General features: G+C 44.6%; 1 protein-coding gene across 3 annotated transcripts in view; it reads right to left on the bottom strand.

Moving 5' to 3' along the window:
* SRPK2 (SRSF protein kinase 2) overlaps positions 1–23,490 on the bottom strand; it is a 516,420-nt gene that overhangs the window by 31,187 nt on the left and 461,743 nt on the right. For all 3 annotated transcript variants that reach the window (XM_069229855.1, XM_069229857.1, XM_069229856.1), the window contains one exon: positions 8,748–9,236. In XM_069229855.1, coding sequence (XP_069085956.1) covers positions 8,748–9,236 — 489 coding nt within the window. The remainder of the gene's footprint in view (positions 1–8,747; positions 9,237–23,490) is intronic.

The following is a 23,490-nucleotide window of genomic DNA, read 5'->3' as shown; positions in this document are numbered from 1 at the left end:
TCCCAATGTTTGTAAAATTGTCTTAGTCTCCCCCCCACAGGTGTTATGTGTTGGGGATGTGTGACTTGGAAGTCACTGTTTGTTTTGAGGGGTTTTGGAACTTCCCTCTATTTTTTTGGAATTGTGCCCCTCTATATTGCCCCTGAAAACTTCCCCGCTGGTATTGGCTTTGATAAGTGGGCCTTGCTTGTGAGGTTGTGGCCTCTGTAGGTTGACCTCGAAACTCTCCCCTAAATGGTGTTTTGCAAAATGTGCCTCTGCTTTGTGGGGAGTAGAGTGCGCCCAGGGCTTTTGCGGTATCAGTATCTTTTTTGAGTTTTTCAATAGCAGTGTCGACTTCCGGCCCAAACAACTGCTGTTCATTAAAGGGCATATTCAGCACAGCTTGTTGTATTTCCGGCTTGAATCCTGACGTACGCAACCATGCGTGTCTCCTTATTGTTATTGCAGTATTTATTGTCCTTGCAGCTGTATCTGCTCCGTCCATTGATGACTGTATCTGATTATTGGAGATACTTTGTCCTTCTTCTACCACTTGTTGTGCCCTTTTCTGGAACTCTTTAGGTAAGTGTTCTATGAAATGCTGCATTTCTTCCCAATGAGCTCTATCATATCTTGCCAAAAGTGCTTGTGAATTGGCAATACGCCATTGGTTTGCTGCTTGTGCTGCAACTCTTTTACCCGCAGCATCGAATTTGCGACTCTCCTTGTCTGGAGGTGGTGCATCTCCCGAGGTATGAGAGTTTGCTCTCTTGCGAGCTGCCCCAACAACCACAGAATCTGGTGTTAATTGCTGCGTAATATAAACAGGGTCTGTTGGTTGTGGCTTGTACTTTTTTTCCACCCTTGGAGTTATGGCTCTGCCTTTAACAGGATACTGAAAAATTTGTTTTGAATGTTTTAGCATTCCCGGGAGCATAGGTAAGCTTTGGTATTGGCTATGAGTGGAGGAGAGTGTATTAAATAAAAAGTCATCCTCAATTGGTTCTGAATGCAAGGTGACGTTATGAAACGCAGCTGCCCTTGAGACCACCTGCGTGTAGGATGTACTGTCTTCAGGTGGCGACGGCCTTGTAGGGTAATAGTCTGGGCTGTTATCTGATACAGGAGCATCATAAAGGTCCCATGCATCAGGATCATCTTGACTCATTGCAGTATGAGTCGGGGATTGCATCAGTGGTGGAGTGGCTACCGGTGATGTGTGCATTGATGGTGGTGGAGATGGTGGTGGAGTTGTTTGTCTTGCCACCTTTGCCTGTGGCTGCTTGTCCTTTTCTTGAAAGGCAAGTCTTCTTTTCATCTTAATTGGGGGAAGAGTGCTTATCTTCCCTGTGTCTTTTTGAATGTGGAGCCTTCTTTGAGTGCAGTCTGGCTCAACAGATTGAAGTTCCTCTCCGAACTTATGTCCTTGCATCTGGGAGGACAATCCCTGTTCCTCTGTGTAGGAACCTTTTTTCGGTTCCGAGGCTGGATGTTTCGGAATCGAAATCTTTTCGGTCGCCTTTTTGGGTTCCGAGGCAACCTTCTTTATTTTCGGCGTCGTGGTGTCTCGTGCCGAACCATTTCGGTGCCACTGTCTCGGTGCCGAATCTGTTCGGAGCCGCGGTCTCGGGCCAGAGATTGCTGTGTGGCGGTATCTCGACCGGAGTCGGATGACTTCGCTACATGCATGCCCTTTTTCGGTGCCGATGATCGGTCACCTATTTTTCGGGTTAAGCCATGGCCTGTTGGCGGTGGCGTCCCCTGGGCTTTTGTTGTCTTCTCGTGAGTTTTATGTTTCGACGTTTTACTCACGGTTTTCGGCGTTTCTTCGGGATCGAGCTCGTCCGAGTCCGATTCATGGATGGAGAAGCTTTCTTCTTCCTCCTCGAAACACCCTTGTCCTGTCGGCGCCAACGCCATCTGCAGTCTTCTTGCTCTTCGGTCTCTTAATGTCTTCCTCGACCGAAACGCTCGACAGGCTTCACAGGTATCCTCCTTGTGCTCTGGAGACAGACACAAGTTACAGACCAGATGCTGATCTGTATATGGATACTTGTTATGACATTTTGGGCAGAAGCGGAACGGGGTCCGTTCCATCAGCCTTGAAGAAACACGTGGCCGGGCCGACCAGGCCCCGACGGGGGGATCGAAAAAACCCCGAAGGGCCACCGGAGCTCTTCAAAAGTCGGTGTCGATCTGTTATAACTAACCCGATACGGAACGCAAACAATACCGATGATTTTTCAGAGATTCTAACTAACTTTCCGACCCGAAACACGGAGCGAAAAGGAACACGTCCGAACCCGATGGCGTAAAAAAAACAATCTAAGATGGAGTCGACGCCCATGCGCAATGGAGCCGAAATGGGAGGAGTACCTCGATCTCGTGACTTGAAAAGACTTCTTCGAAGAAAAACAACTTGTAACACTCCGAGCCCAACACCAGATGGCGGGATGTGCACAGCATGTGTATCTGCAGCTACACATGCCACCGAACATATAAATACACACACACACCTATTTAGTGTAAGGTGTGCAACCCCCCCCCCCCCAAAAACCAGGGACCAAATACATATATGAAAACCGAGTTCTGTTATTTTTTGCAATCTAGATGGTACTCCTGATATTTAACATCCTCTGTACTTAATATCTCCAACATGCTTGCATCCCAGCATGCAGGATGGATGATAATTCATCTGCAATTTATAGAAGGAAGCAAATATTAGTAAGTGTAAGCCATTCGTCGATGCCGAAATACACATCACACAAACCTGATTCATGGACTCGCATCTGTTACAGCCCATAATGGAAAACAATCCTTGTGTAGCCAAAACTTGACTGACCCAACATCTACTAATACATCTAAAAATAAATGTCCTTTGTACTGACTGAGCTTTCATATCCTTGGAAAAGGTAAGCTAGGAAACAGTCACTTGTTATTATTGAATGCTGTAACCCAGATCACCGGTAGCTCTTACTATGTGAAGGAATCCCAATGGACGAATGTTTCAAATAGTGGGTTCATTGTAACCTAAACCTAAACCTAATGTGAGCAATCTCATATGTCATAGAACCGCAGAATTAATCAGATACTAACAGACAGGTTTTTTGAGGGTACAACTGCAATTAACTGCCACTTACTCATACCTTTTCACCTTTTTTTTTTTTTTGATAGTTCAAGTCACACTTTTTAAATTCCAGAGAATGAGCACATTCAACTGCAAACTCGTCACATTTACCTGGTGCATAACCATGAAGTATATGAATGCAAGACAGCTCTAGTCATGCATGTTAAGTACATAAATCTATGTCATGTAACAAACAGAGAACGGATTGGATAAAATGTTAGACTACCTTCAAAGTATCCCGTGGAGCCTGGTTCAAATAAATTCAATTTAATATCCTCAATAGAGCATATTTTACATCAGCCAGGTTAAATAAAGCTTTTCCAGGCACAGCCAGGGGCTGTCCTCGTTGTTCCCTTCCTGAAGCAGACCTCATACACGTTATGGGCCAAACTGAGAGCACATTAATATTGCACATTAAGACAAAAGAGATATGCATATGATAAAAATTTATAGGAAAATAAATGGAACAAATGAAAAATGAACGTCAACATTCAAGGCCAATATCAATTCTATGCCAGGACCCAGAGGCGAGCATTACGCCTAACTTTCTGTTTATTTAATGAGTAGCCACATAAACATGTCAGCCAAAACTTAATTTCCCTTGACCACATGGGAAAAAAATGATGTCACAAACAAAACAAGTCCACAACTAATCAGGCTCTGTGAATATCCATAAAAGGTGCTGTGCCTCTTCTATCGCCCTCTTTCTTTGCTGCTTGCAGCCCGGGTCAGTTAAGTGTCTGGACTCCAGTCCCCCATCGTTATTTTCCTGTGAGATTGGTATTACTTCTGTTTCTACTTTACTGCGAGGTGCTTCAGTCTTGTTTGCGTAAGTGGCTGCAGGAACGCCTCGACACTCCTTCACAGCCGCTCTCCTCCGATAATCTCCCTCATCTGAGAATTTCGGGGCAGAGGCGAGCAGCAGTCCGCCGAATGATAGGCGGCATGTGTCAGTCTGCCAACTGCTAGAGGGCGCGCAGCGGTCCGCCGACTGCTAGTGGGTGCAAGGCACTCAGCTGACCACTAGAGGGCACTCAGCAGTTCGCAACCACTAGAGTGTGCACGCCCTCGCACATCGATTTGAAGACGCTCTGCCTCTTGCTGACCCCTGAAGCACGCATCAGTTTCAATGTGAAAAAAATTGGCCTATCAACAATTATTGCTAGGCCCTATAAGGCTTGTAACCTTCCTTACTGGGCCCTTAAGGCCTGTACCTGCTACGCTACCCTCTGAAACTACAAAGGTAGCAGGCAATATTTCATTACTGGGGACAGCTCCCCACTCGCAGATTCCCTCTTACCTAATGGGTGGCCACGTACTATGCAAACTGCGCAATCCCTACTGAGAGGCGCAGATATTTGCTCATAAAGATGGATCACAAATTAGAGGACATCAGTGGCAGGGCAGGTGGCGCAAGGTGGGCGCTTTGGCGACCCGTTCATGAAAGAGCTTAGAAAGTTTGTATTGACCTTTAATTCATTGGACAAAGCCCAATCAATGGTCAAATGCAATTTTAATGCCAGTGTTTTTACAGAGAGGGCAATGGAAGGACTCCTCATGCTTTGGGGGTGTCTACCCCACCAGAGGACGGTCTTGTCAACGAGGTCCACAAGGGGGAGGGGCTAACTCCAATTCCTGTTTTGAGTCTTTCCTGCATTCCCTGCAGTCATCTGGGAGGTTGACTAGCAAACTTCACAGACAGTTGGTGGGCTCATACGTCCGACGTCTGGGTGCTCCAAATGCTACAGGGATTCCATATACAATTCTACAGGTCCACGGTCTAACCTTTTCCTCTCTGCCCCATTCTTTTCTCAGGACCGGAGGCCGTTTTGGTTCAAAGGGAGGTGCAGGAACTATTGGCAAAAGGGCCAGGTACCCCTCTAGGCCACACCAGTCAGGTTTTCTAAGGAATCTTTTTCTGGTCCCGAAGCAGGATGGTAGTCAATGCCAGGTGATCACTCTTTGAGAATTCAATGAGTGGTTGGTATACCACCAATTCAAGATGGAGGGTATCCACCTCCTTCGTGACTTTCTCCAGCCCAAGGATTGGATAATATGATTGGACCTCAAGTACGCTTACCTCATGGTCCCAATCTTTCCATTGCATCACCGGTTTCGTCTGTTCCAATGGCAAGGACAAACTTTTGAATTCATCTCTCTTCCCTATAGCATCTCTTCAGGGGCTTGGTGGTTCACAAGGGTGGTCAAGCTGGTGATGGAACACTTCAGGGCAACTGGGGTTCACATGATTGTGTACCTAGATGTCATGCTGTTCATGGATCAATGTCCTCTTGCCCTGTCAAGGCATCTTGCAAGGACAGTGCAGCTTCTTTAGTCCCTGGAGTTTGTCATCAACCAAGAGAAATAGAGTTTCTCCCATTCCATCACTTTCCTTGGGTTTGTAATCGACTCAGTGGAGACCACACTGAGCCTTCTTCTAGGAAGATGACCAAAATATGACAAGGTGAAAACACAGTTGGCGAAACCACAAACCTCTTTACGTCAGATCGCTAGGGTGGTAGGTCTACTGTCCCTGTTCCATTCTTGCCATTTTCCTGGGTCCCCTTCACTTTTGGGCCCTCCAGCAACTGAAAGCGTCTTATCCTCGCCGCGGCCTCACCTACTTCCAGTGTGTACCTCTGTTGAAAGAGGCCAAAGAGGAGCTCATTAGGAGGCTCACCCACATGGAGGCACTGAACGGTCGTGCCATTCTTGGCTCGCAACAGGATAGTGTGATAGAGTTGGATGCCAGCAGCTCCGTTTGGTGAGCTCGCTGTAGGAAGTTCACCACCAGCGGAGGATGGTCTGCCATGGAACAGTGGCTTCACATCAACTGCTTTGAGCTGATGGCAGGTTCCTTCGCAGTCAGATGTTTGCCCAGAGATTGAGTGCATTCTTATGTCCTCCTGCAGATGAACAATGTGGCAGCAGTTCACTATATCAACCATTTGGGGGTACACAGTCCAGAGCACTCTCGGATCTTGCCAAGAACTTTTGGAAGTATTGGCTGGAACACCACGTTTCGGTGATGACGGAACACCTCCAGGGGTCCGCCTATCAAGTTCCCAGCTGTCAGTCTTGACATCTCTGAAATTCAAGCCAGTGGCGACTGCTCCGGTCAATGTTTCGAGCTATTGGCGTCCTTTGGGGCCCTTTCACCAGTGACTTGTTTGCGTTCAGACACCACCACGAGCTTCCCCGGTACTTCATTTGGAGACCGGATCCAGGAGCCAGGATGGGTCGACAGAGCAGGCTTATGCCTTCCCCCTTCACGGGGATCATGCTGCTGACAGCTCAGGTATGCAAGCAGAGGGCAGACCTGGAAGTGATCACTCCACTGTGAAAGTCACAAGTATTGTTTCCAGTTCTGATGGAACTTTGCTGGACTTCTCCAATCTGTCTACATCACAGTCCTCAAATCCCAAGCAATCTCTCCAGTAATCCCCATTATCTTGCGACGAGCTGCAACCTCCAGCTTATGGTGTGGAGGATTACAGGTCTTGATGGCAAGTCCCTGACCATTCAAGAGATGCTGCTGACTTCCTCTCTCGAGTATGGGCCGACAGTATGGTCAAAAGGTATTGATCGGCCTGGGCCCGATGGATGGGTTGGGACCTGCACGGGAGTTTGGATCCCATGGGTGCAGACGTTGTTCAAATCCTGGATTTCCTTGCCTCTTTGGCTTCAGAAGGCTTAGCTTATTGGTCGGTCAATTCATTTAGGTCGGCTATTTCTGCTGGCCATGCCATACTTGCAGATCGGCTGGTGGGGGAACATCCCCTGGTTAAGAAATTGCTGTGCGACATCACACTGCCTCTTCCGCAAGAACCTACATACTCTGTTAGTTTGGGACGTCAATAAGGTCCTGCGCCTTCTCTCCTCATGGCCAAGTAACAGGTAACTCTTCCAAAAAACAATTGTCAGGCAAGCTGGTCATTCTTTTGTGCTTGATCTCTTGCAGAAATGTATTGGATGTCAGAGCCTTCGACATCACAGGAAGGACTTTTACACCCAACTGGGTCACGTTTCACTTAGCTCGATGAACAAAATGTCATTCTTGGCTGATTTCCTATCCAGCTTTTCCTGACGCACCCAAGTTAAGCGTGGTATGAAGTATTAAGGCCTATCAGATCCTGACAGAGGAACTCTGCCCTCATAAGGAGATACAACTGTTGATTGTTCTAAGCAGCCCTTTCGAACAGTTTAATCACCAACCACTGCAAAATGGGTACAGTGGATAATGCATTGATACCAACATTTTCAGGGCACTCTACCCAAAAAGCGATGGCCTCAAAAGCCTTTACTCTTGGAGCACGCTTCGAGGATATTATGAATGCAGCAGACTGGTCTTCTGACTTCACCTTCAAGCGGTTCTATTTTAAACCAGTTTTCCCATTAGCAGCTCTGGTGGTGCATAAACATTAAACCAGCATAATCCTCACCTCCGGGTTCTGGCATAGAATGAAAAATGCAGAAAGTTTTAATTTTATTAAGGACTTTGAGGGGAGGATTAGTCCACCCTTTAATGAATCATAACCCACCCAGACTATAGAATCTGATTGTTGATGTAAGTAATGTATTTTACTGTTTAATGGTCGATAAAGTTATGAACAGTTGATCATAATGTTAAGGATTCATGTGTGCTTGTTCAGAGTTATGCGGTCTGTACTTCTCCTATGAGGTAGCCTGCGGTTAACATATGCTCTCTAATTTGCATGAGCTGAGTATTCCAAGCAGGAGTAAGATCTTCCATGGTTGGCTTTGGTGCAGGAAGAAAGAGGTCAATAGAAGATGGATGGAATCCCTTATGGATATTCACAGAACCCAATTGTTTGTGAACTTATTTTGTTTGTGACTTCATTTTTTCCCCTCTGTGGTTATGGGAAATCAAGTTTTGCTGATATGTTTATGTGGCTGTGGATTAAATAAATTGAGAAAGTTAGGCATACTCCTCGCCAGAATTGAACATTTCTCTTACGAAAGCTAGGACATTTTTCAGTCTCATGCATTTCATTATAGTTTGATTCCCATGCCCTCTCTTATCTTCCACCCCATCAATAAATTCTTGTCCCTTTAATTGTTCATTCCCTTGGCAACTCTTCACTAGGCCCTAGCTCTCCTACCATATTTATGCTCAAGTCATTATATCTTTCTCTAGTAGCAGTAGGAAGGCAAGTGAAACAATGAGTAAATAACAGATATTTACTGGCATGGTGATGGCCCACAAGACTGAGGAGGACTCATACATTCACCTCAAAGTATTACAATATTTACTATCCTTTAAGTGTGGATCACAATCAGAAATTTAAAACCTGCCTACAAAAGCCATTCTTGTATCTCCTCAGCATGGTTGTTTTGCTACAAGATTGGACCACAGGCACACACAAACAATCAGGAGTACAAACATCAGATGAAAAAAGTCTCAGTAATGACATTATAGCTTGAGCTCACAAACTTAAGTTTTTCAGCTGCCATTTGATCCTCAACTGTTAAGCCACCCTTGTCATACAAGAATGTAGGGGGAAAAAAAAACAATCAAACGAATGGCATCTAGACAAATGTGCTATACCAATGCCACCAACATAGACAATAATAAAAGATAACCTGTAGCATACAACTAAGAAAGGAATGTACTTACTTTTTGGCAAATCGCCATTACTAGAGGCAGAGACAGTCCTGCTCCTATCCTGAATAAGACTGCTTGGACTATTTCCTTCTCTTTCTGTGACTGTTGATCCTTCTGAAGCAGCTGAACCTGAAGCTCCAGTTTCCAAAGGCCCAGTAAACATAGAAAGTGAAAATTCACTAAAGTGCGGTTCTGGGCTTTTATGTCGTCCATTTGGCAATTCACCGTTAAATTGTTCATAGGCCCTACTGTATGGAAAATTACTTTCCACGTTTGAATGCTCTAGATGACTCTTGTCAGGGTTTGGGCTTTCTTCCTCATCATCGTCATCATCATCATCAAGGTGTTGTTCTATGCTAAAAGGACCATTTTCTATATGCCCATTTGCTTTTGAAGATTCTATCCATTTGCGTTCTGGTCCGAGGATTTCCTGTTCAACATCATCATCCTTCTCAATGATTTCTTTCTGTGTATCTTCCTTTTCTTCATGATCTGCTTCACCTAATTATATATATAGAATATGGTTAAACATCAATACAAACAATAAGCAAGCACACTGTCAGCGAATAGAGCAATTTCCAAAGCAATCCTTCACAAAAATCACATTCACTATTGTGGCATGCCAAGCAAAAAAAGCATTAATTTACTAGAACAGGACTACTCAGCTTAATAGTAAAACATTTTCCAGCTGCTTATTTTGATTAATGCTTTAAATCTGTAGCAGAGTAGTAAGATCACATCGTTTTTATGTATAGCTTCTTAGCTAGTAGATATCATAACAGACCAATTGGCAGGACTGCAAGGAAGATTTGTTGCCAGATATGGCAAAAGGAAAATTAATGGGAAAAAAAGATAACTCAAAACGTGTATTAAACTACTGTTACTAGAGATATAGGGCCACATTTTTAGTTTGGCGGGCGGCGGCGGATGTGTGCAAAACTCTTTCGAGCCACTTTGGTTTTCCAGCCGCCAGCCCAATTATGAGTTTTCGGCTCGCCCAGCAAAATACTCAACACAAAATTGGCGCCGGCTCGTAATCGAGCTGTTGACAATGTTGCTTTCACTGCCCGTAAAAGCACGATGGGGCTGTCCATGGGGCACTCCTTTTCCGCCAGCCTTTGTATGGCTTGGGACCAACTTGCAAAGGCTGGTAGAAATTCGGGTCGGAATCCGGAGGGCAGTGATCCGCTGGCACTTGCAAACCTTCAGCAACCTGACGGTGCTGGCAGTCGGACCGTGGTGGCTCCGTCACGGTCATAATATGGCAGTTGGACTGCCCCTGTCGGCGGCCGTCCTAGCGCCACCGCGTGTCTGACATTCCATGGACCGCCAGACTCGTAATGAGGTCTACAATCTTGAGAACATACATTGACAAATCAACAAACCCCATAGTTCACATGTAATATAACAACGGCAAACGATGCGGAAGCACATGTTACAGTGCTATGTGGAACACTCTTTTTTATCATAGGCCATGACTACTTAAAAAGCTCTTCATATATGTTTCAGCCAATATGTAATTCAAGATCTGCAACCCTTGTAATTTACCCTGAAAACAAATCTGAACACAAAAGGCAAACCGCAAAACCTGTAAATTCAGTGTATCCATAAAGCTGCAATGCAGGAGTACCCTACCCACTGTAAATAATATTTTGGGGCCACTGCGCAGCAGCACAGCTATTTTATGGATGATTAAAGATGCTGATTATGGATACATTATTTCAGGGTTTGATTCATCTCTACACTTCATATATTTTGTTTTTGAGTGCCCATATTAAATCACATTAAAGTATGAAATAATAGCACTTACTTCCATAGGGGAGCATACATTTGCCTTATACTGTTTGGAGGAGGAGGGATATTTTCAACATTTGTGTATGCTGTAGTTTTAGCAGTAGCGATCAATAGTCACTTCCTGGATATCTTACACACATGCTTCATGCTAGTAAAAAGTAAACAGCTGTGTGTGGCTGGTTGATTTGACCGTTGTTTTGCCACTAGGTTTGCCGATGATTTTTAATGTATGTTCTCAACACATTCTAATGTTTTTAGTTTGCCATACTTAGGGGTCGATTTAGAGTTTGATGAATCCAAGAAATCGGCTAAAAAACAGCAGAAGTCCTCTCAGCCCTACTTAGATTCTACTCCGTTATATGCATCTTAAATAGGGCAGGTAGGACATCTTAACACCTTTTGACAGGATGTACTGCATCCGCCAAACTCTAACCTAGGTTGTTTATTTCCTATCACAAGATATTTACATTCCCTTTGTGGAAGTCTATTTTTGAGCACATCTTCTCGATGACATAGCTGGAGTTTTTGATAAAGAGTTTTTATTGATTTTTGCAAGAAAAGGAAAACAATGATACATACATCAAACACAATGCCAACGGGCATCCAACACTGGTCGAACCCGTGATCCCAGACAACACATTATATTGGGGATTAAATGTTATTCAGGAGCCTAGTGCGGCCTCCCATTTCCCCCATATCTTATTGTACTTATTCGGACATCCTCTAGCCTCATGTACAAGTTTTTCACTCTGCGCGCACCAATCCACTCCCCGTCTCCATTTAGCCAATGTTGGGGCACTCTTGGCCTTCCAGTTTGCCACATATCCCTCTTGGCCACCAGACACGCCCCCCCAAGGAAAATTCGATCTGGCCTCTTTAGCTCGGTGTCGCCCGTGATCCCAAGGAGGAGGGGCAGGGGCTCTCTCTCTATATTCTCCTGCAAGAGCTCAGAAACTTCCCGCAAGACAGACCCCCAATAGGCCACCATTGCTGGGCAGGTCTATCCCATGTGGAAGAAGTCAGCTGTAGGGTTCCTGCAGCGGGGACACTCCGCAGTGGGGCGGAGGCCCGCTCTGTGTAGTTTGTCGGGTGTGAGGTATGCTGTGTGCAGATAGTAAGTTTGTATCAATCTAAGGAGGGTAGCGATCACCAGGGAGCACGGGGCCATTAGTGCCTCACCCCATTCCATGTCTTCCATGGTGCCCTCCCACCTTTGGCGAAGCTCCCCCAGGGGACCCGAGGTGCCGGTGACCAGGGTGCGATATATCTGAGAAACACCTCCCTTGCCCAGGCCCCCACATCAGTGCCTTGGCCTCCATGGGGCTGCATTCGGTTATGACATCTCCCACTCGGATGTGTACTAATAAGGCATGGCGGAGCTGGAGGTACCTGTGGAACTGTGTCTTATTTAATGAGAAGTTTTTCTGGAGATCCTCAAAGGACCGCATGTGTGACCCACACCAGACATCGCCTAGTGTGGAAATACCTATGTTATCCCAGTTCTGAAACCCCTCCAGGCCCGCCACCTCCACCATAGCTGGAGTTTTAAGGACAGTTAAGCCTGTGGGGAGTTTGGAAACACATTTTCAATGCAATTCTGTCAAAAAGTCTGCCACCGGCTAGACAACCACTGGATACCAAGACTCTCACCTTGCTAATAACCAGCAATACCCACAACACTGATACACTCATTTCTCCATCAAAAAGAAGTTTGAAGCCTTACAGTCATAAGTCAGAAATTACATCATTTGGAAGCTATCCAGCAGTTAAATGTTCCAATGGTTTAAAAACATCCCATTGCTAAATATGACCTTAGTTTTTAAACAGTTATTTAGTTAATTATACATGAACAATTATTTATGCCATTTCATTTAGCCTCCTCTACAATTTACTGAACGTGCCATCCACCTCTCTGCTTCATTTCCAAATGGGTAAATAGAGTAGTACTTCACACTGTTGAAGTTAGCAGATAAACTAATGGGGGCCCAATCCCTATCAGGTTTAGGATGAGAACATTTGTTCGCAGATGATATATATATATATATATATATATATATATATATATATATATATATATAATTTTTTTTTTATTATGGGCTATTGTGCCAAACAATTATAAACAACCCATGTAGAGAGAGTACTGTTCTTAACCGGTTGGGTGCCTTGGACGAGGTGATCTCGTCCAAGGCACCGGTTCCCGGGTGCCTAGGACGAGATCACCTCGTCCTGCACCCGTGACAGAGGGGGAGCGCTAGCGCTCCCCCCATGGGACTCCCACCCACACCCCCCGGTCGTGGATGGAATGGGAATCCCTTCCACCCCCGCCCCCCCCCCGGCAATCCGATGACGTCAGCGCACTCACAGCGCACCAACATCATCAAATATTGCCGAGGGACGTGCTGGAAGCCATTTGCTTCCAGCGCGTCGGGGAGAAAGGACTTTCAGGTAAGTCCTTCCCTCTTTGGGGGTTGGGGGGGGGGACAGACAGACACGGGGGAAAGGCAAGGGTTTTTCCTTTCCCCCTGTGTCTGTTTTCAGTGGATTCCTGCTCCACGATCGCGGGCAAGGCCTGCGATCGTGGAGCAGGAATCCCCACTAAGCACCAGGGATTTCTTTTTGGTGTTAGTTTTGGGAGCGACCCCTTGGCCGATCTGCCCCCGGGGGTGTGTGTGCAAAAAAACACTGGACACCACGGAAATCTTTTTTGGCATGTATTTTTTGAGTGACCTCTTGGGCAAGGGTCGCTCCCATTGGGGGCTAGTTTTTTCCATATTTTGCCCCCCCCCCCCCCTGGCGGCAGATCGGACGATTTTTCAGACACCAGGGAAATTATTTTCTTTGCTTTAGGGCAGCGACCCCTTAGACAAGGGTCGCTGCCCCAGAGGCAATAATTTTTTTTATATGTTTTGGCCTCCCCTGGGGCTAGATAGGCATGTTTTTGGCCGATCTGGCCCCCGGGAGGGGGTCGAAACCCGCTAGGCGCCAGGGATTGTGAGGTGTGTGTGTGTTTGGGGGCACCCCTTGAATTTCGTATTGGCCATCTCTGCCCCCCTTGGGAGCAGACAGGCCTATTTTTGTAGGCCCATCTGCCCCCAAGGAGGGCAGAAACCACCAATACAGCAGTTTTTTTTTGGTTCCCCTTTTTTTGTTTAGTGCTGGGGTGGCCCCCGTTTGCCCCCTTTGGCAAGGGTTGCCCCCTAAAGGGGGTACAGAGCCGTTGGCCATTTCTGCCCTCCTTGGGGGCAGATCGGCCAATTGTTTTACGCCCATCTGCCCCCAAGGGGGGCAGAATCCACTTCGGCACCAGGGATCCTATGTGTGTGTGTTTTGTGTGGGGTGGGGGGGCGGCACCTTTGACAAGGGTAAACCCCAAAGGGGGCACGTAAGTGATGGCCATTTCTGCCCACCTTGGAGGCAGATCAGCCTATTTCTTTTAGGCCCATCTGCCTCCTAGTGGGGCAGAAGCCACTTAGGCACCAGGGACAATTTCTAAGTTCTTGGTGGCAGGGTGTTTGTCAACTGGCAAAGTATTTGTATTTGTGATTATAACAGTTTATTTCTTCTTTTTGTTCTAGTTCAAAGCTTTTGCTTCCTTTGCTGTGGATCCTTGCGGTTTTGGCAGTAGCTGTCCTGCGGTTTGCATAGTTGCATGTTTTAGGTGAGTGAAAGCAATTTACTCCAAAGGAGTATTGTTGACATGCATGAATCACATGTTTGTAGGTGGTGTACTAAATGCAGTATTGTGTGTGAAATTGTCCTTAGATTTGAGCACAATGATATTTGTGTTGTCATATGTCTAATTAGCTTTTTTCTTTTTAGTGGGATATCATTGGTGATTGCTGTGTCTGTGCAGAGTAGTTGTTGGTGAGTAGCTTGTTCAGGCAAGTGAGTGGTATAGTTTTTTAGTACATAACTCTTTGTGATAAAGCTACACTTTGTTTATTACTTATTTTAGTGCTAGTTGTTGTTGGCAATCCATTTGTTGTTAGTGAGGATCATGGCTAGCCGCAGAGTGACCGCTCAGCAGGTTGTTGGCATGCTCTTTGAGCCGTCTTCAGACCATGATTACGAGACTGACTCTGCATCTGAGGTAGAGGAGGAAGTGAGAGATCCTGGCAGTGAGTTTTCTGTTTGAGAGTATTCTTCTGATGAGGAAGCTACTCAGTGCAGATGAAGGGCCTGTTTTAGAGGAGGATATTGATGTGCCAAGAGTGCAGCAGCCTGGGGCTGAAGGGTTTCCCATTAGAAGACCTGACACCTGGATTGCCCCAAACATGGAGCAGCCACAGTTACCTGCATTTGCTGGTCTCCCAGGGTGTAGAGTCAATACGGAAAACTTTTTACCTGTCCATTTCTTTCACTTGTTTATGGACGATGTATTTTTGGAAGAGATTGTGGAGGAGACTAATTTGTATGCAGGGCAATATTTGAGGGACAACGCTGCCAGACTTAGGCATCAGTCTACAGCTACTCAGTGGGTTCCCACATATCTGGAAGAGATGAAAAAGTTTTAGGTTTGACTTTTTTGATGTGGTTGATCAGGAAGCCGTCACTGGCTTCTTATTGGTCTCCTAGTCCCTTGATGGCAACGGCTATATTTCCTGCTACTATGACACGTAATCGATATTTGCTTCTTCTTCGTATGCTGCATTTTGTAGACAATGCTTTAGCCTTGCCACAAGATCACCCTGATTGTGATCGTCTTTTTAAGATTAGGCCTGTCCTTGATCATTTTGTAGATCATTTTTCAGAGGTCTATGTTCCAGGCAAAGAGATAAGTGTGGACGAGTCTTTGGTCCTTTTCAAGGAGCGGTTAGTTTTTAAGCAGTACATTCCTAGTAAGAGGGCATGGTATGGGATTAAATTGTATATACTGTCAGAAAGCAGTACAGGAAATGTGTATAATGTCCGGGTCTACACTGGTAGGGATTCCAGTACTGACCCTCCTGGTTGTCCGGCCACTTTTGCAGTTAGCGAAAACATTGCGTGGGAACTTGGTAGATGACTGTTTAACAAAGGTCACCATTTGTACATAGATAATTTCTACATTGGAGTGCAGTTGTTCAAGGAGTTGTTTAGAGTGGACACTGTTGCTTGTGGCACAATCCGTTCTAACCGGAAAGGCTATCCAAGGGAGCTTGTCTGTAAAAAACTTGAGAGGGGACAGTGCAGTGCCTTGCGGAATAATGAGCTGCTAGCTCTGAACTTTTCAGACAGGAGGGATGTGTATATGCTATCTACCATCCATGATGAGAGTACTTCCCCTGTGACTGTTTGGGGTCAGGTTGTGGAAGTGCGCAAACCTTCGTGCATTTTGGACTACAATAGGCACATGGGTGGTGTTGATAGAGTAGATCAGAGGTTGGAACTTTACACTGCTCTTCGTAAGTCTTACGTGTGGTATAAAAAGTTGGCCCTACATTTATTTCATTTGGCAACTTTTATGCTTTTGTTGTGTTCAAGGATTGTTCACCTGAGTCAAAGATGACATTTGTTAAATTTCAGGAGTCAGTGATAGAGAGCCATGTTGTGGTGGAACGGGCAAAAGTTCCTACAGTAGAAGTGGTGGAGGAAGTGGCTAGATTGAAAGATCGCCACTTTCCAGATCACATTCCTCCCACTCCCAAAAAAGACTTGCCCACAAAGAAATGTAGAGTATGTGCCCGGAGATCAATCCGGAGGGAGAGCCGGATGTACTGCCCCGAATGCCCTTCAAAGCCTGGGCTGTGTGTGCCCGGCTGTTTTAGAAGTTACCACACTAGGAAAAAATGTTGGGAAATACCGTGAGCGTAAACTACCTGTTTTATATTTTCATATGTTCAGTTTCACGGTTGGCATTACTGTCATGTATTTAGTTAGAGCTTTTGTGTTTGTAATTTTGTACTTATTTTATAATTAGTTAGTGGTTTCTTTGTGGTTTATAAACAAAAACAAAAGTGATGGCGGTGTGCGTGGGGTGGCGCTTGGCTGGCAGTGTGCGTGGGGTGGCGCTTGGCTGGCGGTATGGGTAGTGTGGCACTTGGCTGGCGGTGTGCTTGGGGTGGCGCTTGGCTGGCGGTGTGCGTGGGGTGGCGCTTGGCTGGCGGTGTGCTCGGGGTGGCGCTTGGCTGGCGGTGTGCTCGGGGTGGCGCTTGGCTGGCGGTGTGCTCGGGGTGGCACTTGGCTGGCGGTGTGCTTGGGGTGGCGCTGGGCTGGCGGTGCCAGCCATACGCCAGTCCACACACTCATCAGCTGGTGTGATTGCTGTATCAGGCATGTGGGCGTATGAAAGTGATGGGCCCTTGACTGGCGCTGTCTGTCGATGCGAGTGTTGTAATGTGCTGGGCCCGTGGATGGCGGCGTGAATGGTCTTGTGCATGTCATGTATGAAAGGTGTGTGAATGGACTGTAAAGCGGTTGGTGCCTTGCCGTGGCTTTACAGCTCACGAGCCGCGACTCATCGGTTCAGTTTTTTGGCCTTTCAGTTATTACCAGTGCATTTCACTTTTGAGAAATCTCTTGTTAATAAAATTTGATCTACTGGACCATCACTCACCCTCGTGCCAAATCCAACCAGTATGTGTGGTAAAATTTTAAAAACCTGCTCCGCTGTAATCAGGCGTCGCAGCACACTTGTGACACGCTAGGTGTCTCAGGTGGGACCCCGATGATGAAGCATGCCACCAACTTGGTTGGTGGGTGAGGGGTCTTTTTCACATAACCCAAGTGTGTTTCTTTTCACAATTTTAGTGTTTGGCACATCACAGACGTATGTGGACACATCAAAATGATATATTACAAAACTACCTGTGTTTGGGGGAGGGGGCACCTATGTTTTTGGTCCTGGGTGCGGCCTTCATCTAGGGAAACCTACCAAACTCAGACATTTTTTTAAACTAGACACCCCAAGGAGTCCAGGGAGGTGTGGCTTGTGTGGATCCCCCAACATTTTCTTACCCAGACGTATAAAAGAAGAATATGTGCTTATCAACTCGCTGTGCTATCCCAATAATCTTTACAAGTTTGTGGCCTTTTACTGTTGCAGGCACCTGGCCCACCCACACAAGTGAGGTATCATTTTTATCGGGAGACTTGTGGGAACGCTGGGTGGAAGGAAATTTGTGGCTCCTATCAGATTCCAGAACTTTCGGTCACCGAAATGTGAGGAAAACGTGTTTTTTTAGCCAAATTTTGAGGTTTGCAAAGGACAAGTCACCCCATCTTGGATTCCCCTAGGTCTAAAGTTTTCAAAAATTCACAGGTTTGGTACGTTTCCCTAGGTGCCGGCTGAGCTAGAGGTCAAAATCTACAGGTAGGCACTGTGTAAAAAAACACCTCTGTTTTCTGTCAAAAAATGGGATGTGTCAACGTTGTGTTTTGGGGCATTTCCTGTCTCGGGCGCTAGGCCTACCCACACAAGTGAGGTATCATTTTTATCGGGAGACTTGGGGAAACGCTGGGTGGAAGGAAATCTGCGGCTCCTCTCAGATTCCAGAACTGTCACCGAAATGTGAGGAAAACATGTTTTTTTTAAGCCAAATTATGAGGTTTGCAAAGGATTCTGGGTAACAGAACCTGGTCAGAGCCCCACAAGTCACCCCATCTTAGATTCCCCTAGGTCTTTAGTTTAAAAAAATGCACAGGTTTGGTAGGCTTCCCTAGGTGCTGGCTGAGCTAGAGGCCAAAATCTACAGGTAGGCACTTTGCAAAACACCTCTGTTTTTTGTCAAAAAATGGGATGTGTTCACGTTGTGTTTTGGGGCATTTCGTGTCGCGGGTGCTAGGCCTACCCACACAAGTGAGGTATAATTTTTATCGGGAGACTTGGGGGAACATAGAATAGCAAAACAAGTGTTATTGACCCTGGTCTTTCTCTACATTTTTTCCTTCCAAATATAAGAGAGTGTGTAAAAAAGACGTCCATTTGAGAAATGCCCTGTAATTCACATGCTAGTATGGGCACCCCGGAATTCAGAGATGTGCAAATAATCACTGCTCCTCAACACCTTATCTTGTGCCCATTTTGGAAATACAAAGGTTTTCTTGATAGCTATTTTTCACTCTTTATATTTCAGGAAATGAATTGCTGTATACCCGGTATAGAATGAAAACCCACTGCACGGTTCAGCTCATTTATTGGCTGTGGATACCTAGGGTTCTTGATGAACCTACACGCCCTATATATCCCCACAACCAGAAGAGTCCAGCATGACATTGCAGGAAAAAGTTACAGAGTAAAACGTAGAGAAAAATTGCTGTTTTTTTCACCTCAATTTCAAATTATTATTTTTTCAGTTGTTATTTTCTGTAGGAAACCCTTGTAGGATCTACACAAATTACCCCTTGCTAAATTCCGAATTTTGTCTACTTTTCAGAAATGTTTAGGTTTCTGGGATCCAGCATTGGTTTCATGCCAATTTCTGTCACTGACTGGAAGGAGGCTGAAAGCAAACAAAAATCGTAAAAATGTGGTATGTCCCAGTAAAATGCCAAAATTGTGTTGAAAAATTGGGTTTTCTGATTCTTGAAAGCTCAGAAGCTGGTTATTTTAGCACCGCAAACCCTTTGTTGATGCCATTTTCAGGGAAAAACCCACAAGCCTTCTTCTGCAGCCCCTTTTTCCCATTTTTGTGAGAGAAAAAAACGAAATTTTCACTGTATTTTGGCTAATTTCTTGGCCACCTTCAGGGGAACCCACAAAGTCTGGGTACCTCTAGAATCCCTAGGATGTTGGAAAAAAAAGAACGCAAATTTGGCGTGGGTAGCTTATGTGGACAAAAAGTTATGAGGGCCTAAGCGAGAACTATTCCAAATAGGCAAAAAAAGGCCTGGCAGCGAAGGGGTTAATTAATGAAGGCACAAACGTTCTTGCTTTTCGGGTAGTTACCAACGTGAAGGGTTATAATGCCACGTGCTAAAATAACTTCATGAAATACACCAGTGTGAGACAAAATAATTCTGGGTGCACTACTGCATTCGCCAACCTGAATACGAAGTTTTCAGTAAAACTAGTATACCTGAGGCAGCAGGCCCTGTGGATCCGGACAACAATATCTCCCATAAGATGGGCACCTTTCTGGGGGATATTAAAGCTACTTGTGTATCCAAATGTAGTGAGTACAGGCTGAGAACATTGTTAACATCAGTGAAGTTGCCTTTTACCAAAGAACTCACAACTTGCAGTCTTCTATTCTTCAAGGATTTTCCCAACAGTATCCGAAAAAAAAAATATATGAATGGGCAACTAAAGGAATTAAAAACATATAATATTCAAGCGCTGCAAACGCTTTGCAACATTAACAGCCAAATCTGATTTTAGAAAAAAAACATGATAGGCAAAAATTGGTGCTTCACAAAGTTCTTAAGACAAAACTTTGATTCTGCCCCCAAACTGCCTGCATTGACTGTCCCTATAAAAACAACAATAAATGGTTCTCAAACTGGTCAAATGTGCAGTCTGATCTCCATCACAGACGTGCTGTCTGCTTCAAATTATATTAAACGTAATTTAGAAGTAACATATGAAGATAAAGACCATTCCTGGTGAGACTTTTAAAAACAGGTCTCAACTGGCTACTGGGGCCAGCACATAACTGAAGAGCTGTATGTCCTTTATGTTCAGGCTGTACTATCACACTGTCGTGGTTTGGGAGCATAAAGCTTCACTTCAGCCTAAACACTGACACTTTCTTCAAATAATACATTACTTAACTGTCATATTATATCACAAGAGACTGTATTTCAAGTTCCCTGACTCCACAGTGAAACATTCCCACAATAGAAACTGTCACTGGTCAGTGGGCTTGGGCATTTTTGTTTTTTTTAAATGGATGATACTATGTGTAGGTGACAAACTCAAATTTGGGTTGACATATAAATATCGTTCAGGCAGTTTTTGCACGGAATAATTAGGGTCCCATAATCACATATAATGGTCATCGCAAGCCTCAGCCCCCAACTCAGGCATTTAAAGAAAAAATATTTAAAAAGTCCTTGCTGATAAGGCCACTAAGCGTAAGGATAGTTTCTCAGCTGCCAAATCACCTGAAAAATCAGGTGATTCAGGCAGGCTTTGGATGAGGAACACCACCAGGCCGTACTAGGCAAAAAAGAAATGCAAGAGAAGTTAAAATGCAATATGCTATATACCAGATCTTTTTTTTTTTTACAATAAAGACACGAGCAACAGAGGTGAACCAAAAGCTACTGTAACTGTTTTAATCTCTATCAACTTCCAAATAGGAGGATCGGCATCCCTGTCCTGCACAGCAGAACTGTAGAGCAGCACCTCCCCTCTTGCCTATCCAAATAAGGACATGTCCATCTACTTTATGAATAGGTGATTCCTTTAGCTCTAGAGGATGTCCTCATTATCAGACTGTCCAATTAACAATGATAGGTTTTAACTTGAAACAGGCGTTTATGTCTTAAAATACCACGCTTAATTCCTGAAAGCATTACAGAAAAGCATGGGTAAATTGATTTTTCTGACCTATAAGTGCAGAGGAATCCACAGTAGTAAGAAAGTGACAACGAACAGATTTGTTTTTCTAGTTTAGTCAATATGTAGAGACAAGCTAGCCTTAGGGTTTTAGATAGAGAAATATGCCAACCTGCGGTTTGAGTAAAATAACATCCGATCAAGTAGTTCTTTCCTGCTTTGGAATAATGCTATAAAAACTACACTGAGAATCAAAAGGTTTCACCATGATTAAAAAGAAGCACCAACGCGGGGCACTTATGCTCCGTGTCATTATATTATCTCAATACATGCTCAGAAAGACACATCTACAATAGCCCGAGGTTGAAAGAATGACAGTATCTGAGCACCCTTATTCAGAGAATACAGTGTATATGTTGCAGAGGCATTCACCGCAGAAAGCTCATTATTTTCCTGAAGAAATACACCTACATCCGGCCCCCCACCCTTTTGGAACTACAGTGACTGCCTTTGCCGGCCTACAACAACTTTAAAATCAGTTTCAACCCCTGCAAAGCCATCACAACCAGCACCCACGCCTAGCGGGCTTACAAGCTCACCACCTCCGTCCGATCGCTCTTGCCTGGACACCAAAAAGAAAGACGTAATGGGGAGAAAAAAAAACACATCCACAGACAAGGCAATAGGCCTTTGAATCCAAGCACCCAGGATCTGCAACACCACCCAGTCAATCTTTCAGACCCACCAAAGCTCTGCTAAAATTTAAAGAACAAATCATCAAGCAGCAGTGTACTTCCAGTATAAGAACCCACCCACATCTCATTTCACCTGCTCACGGTGTCCACATACAGCGCTCAATTGCCATTCAATTATGTTCACAATATACAAACACCACATTAATACAAACAAGCTTTCAGAAACAAATCAGGATACAAAGTGGGAGCCTCATTAGAAATTTCTCCTGGAGCATTTTTCTTGCATTGAACCAGGTATCACTGGTGGTTCACAACAGTCGGGTTGTTTGAGTGACTGCTCCTTGACACTTGCGAGATGTGACGACTCAGTGGACTAATAATTCCAAGCTCTTAATATACCTCTGTAAAACAAATTGTTGTCCAGAGATTTTCATTTTTGATTTGTGTTTTTGGATCATTAGGAAAGCAATTTAGCTTGAGTAGACATTGCTGATCTGGGCCCAATTTTCTGGATGACATTTTAAAAAATGGCGGCTGTGTTGCAGTAATGATGTAATATTTCAGGAACCATGAGACCTGTATACTTCGTTTTGGTGTGGTTTTTAATCCTTTTATGTATACACCATACATTGTTTAGGATCTGAACATTAAAAAAAAATAATGTTCATCATTCTTGTTTTAGACACATTTTCCTTGTTCACTTTATTTGTTTCTTCAATCACTTGTGGTACATTTGCAGAATGCTGAACATTAGGGAAGAGCATATCGACAGGGGAATCTTTTTGTAGCACAGGTTTTGCAATTACATGTACGTGTAAGTTCTGTGGGTAGAGGCTTTAGAAATTTCATATGGTTTAGCACCTGATCAATATCTTCCCAAATAAATTCACACTGATCTTTCTCTACATATGCATGATCCAAAACACTTACACATCTTCTGATCAAGTAGAATGCTTTTTTCTTTTGTGCCTAAGCAAAGAATGAGGTTGCTGGAAGGTCATTTAGCGAAACTAATTTCTTGAACTCACTGCACCGACGATCATCAAATGTGTAACAGTCAGAACCCATTTTACACACACACACACACACACACACACACACACACACACACACACACAAACAAGGTATTTGTCTATACGTTTAAAGTCACATTCTTCTCCCTCGGCAAATCCTTTGGGAAACTTCACGAGGTCAGCAGTTAAAGCTCCAAGCTTTGTTTTAATTTTGCTCATAGTGTCATCATCCGCAAGAATATGTGCCTTGATAAGAACACTGGGCATCTCTGGGTCAAGTTTCTAGTACAGAACATGAAGCGGGATTACTTGTCTTTTCTCGCCTTTTTCATAATGCATCCATACCTCGGACAATCCTTGAATTATGAACATTGCAACAAATCTAAGTAGCACAATAATAACAGTTGTGTCATTTGACAGTACAAAAACTCGTTTGGAACCATTTCGAACAGCCCACTCAACATGAGACACAACACGAAGGTCAGCTTCCTCCAACTTGCCGTTAATTTCTTGAACAAAATGAACGTCCCTTTTGAGTATATGTCTGCAGGCACCAACTCGTCATTGACAACCATTCCACTTGCAATAATTGGAAATTCAGTGTCTGTCGGACAGTCTACACAACCTCTCCGAAGTTTTGCAAGGATGAAATCTTGACCATTCGCAATTGTAACATACAGTCCACAACAACAGCAGTTTTCAATGAGCTCTTGCATGAGCTTGTACTTCACTGGTTTGGTTGCATCACTCCATAAAATAATTTGTTTGTTGGAAGAAGATCATGCGACAGAAAAGCCCTTGATACATTCACCCTTTTCTTTTACTACATCCAT

Source organism: Pleurodeles waltl, chromosome 4_1, assembly GCF_031143425.1.
Source record: "Pleurodeles waltl isolate 20211129_DDA chromosome 4_1, aPleWal1.hap1.20221129, whole genome shotgun sequence".
In the NCBI taxonomy this organism is placed as follows: Eukaryota; Metazoa; Chordata; class Amphibia; order Caudata; family Salamandridae; genus Pleurodeles; species Pleurodeles waltl.
This window is presented reverse-complemented; position numbering and strand designations above follow the sequence as displayed.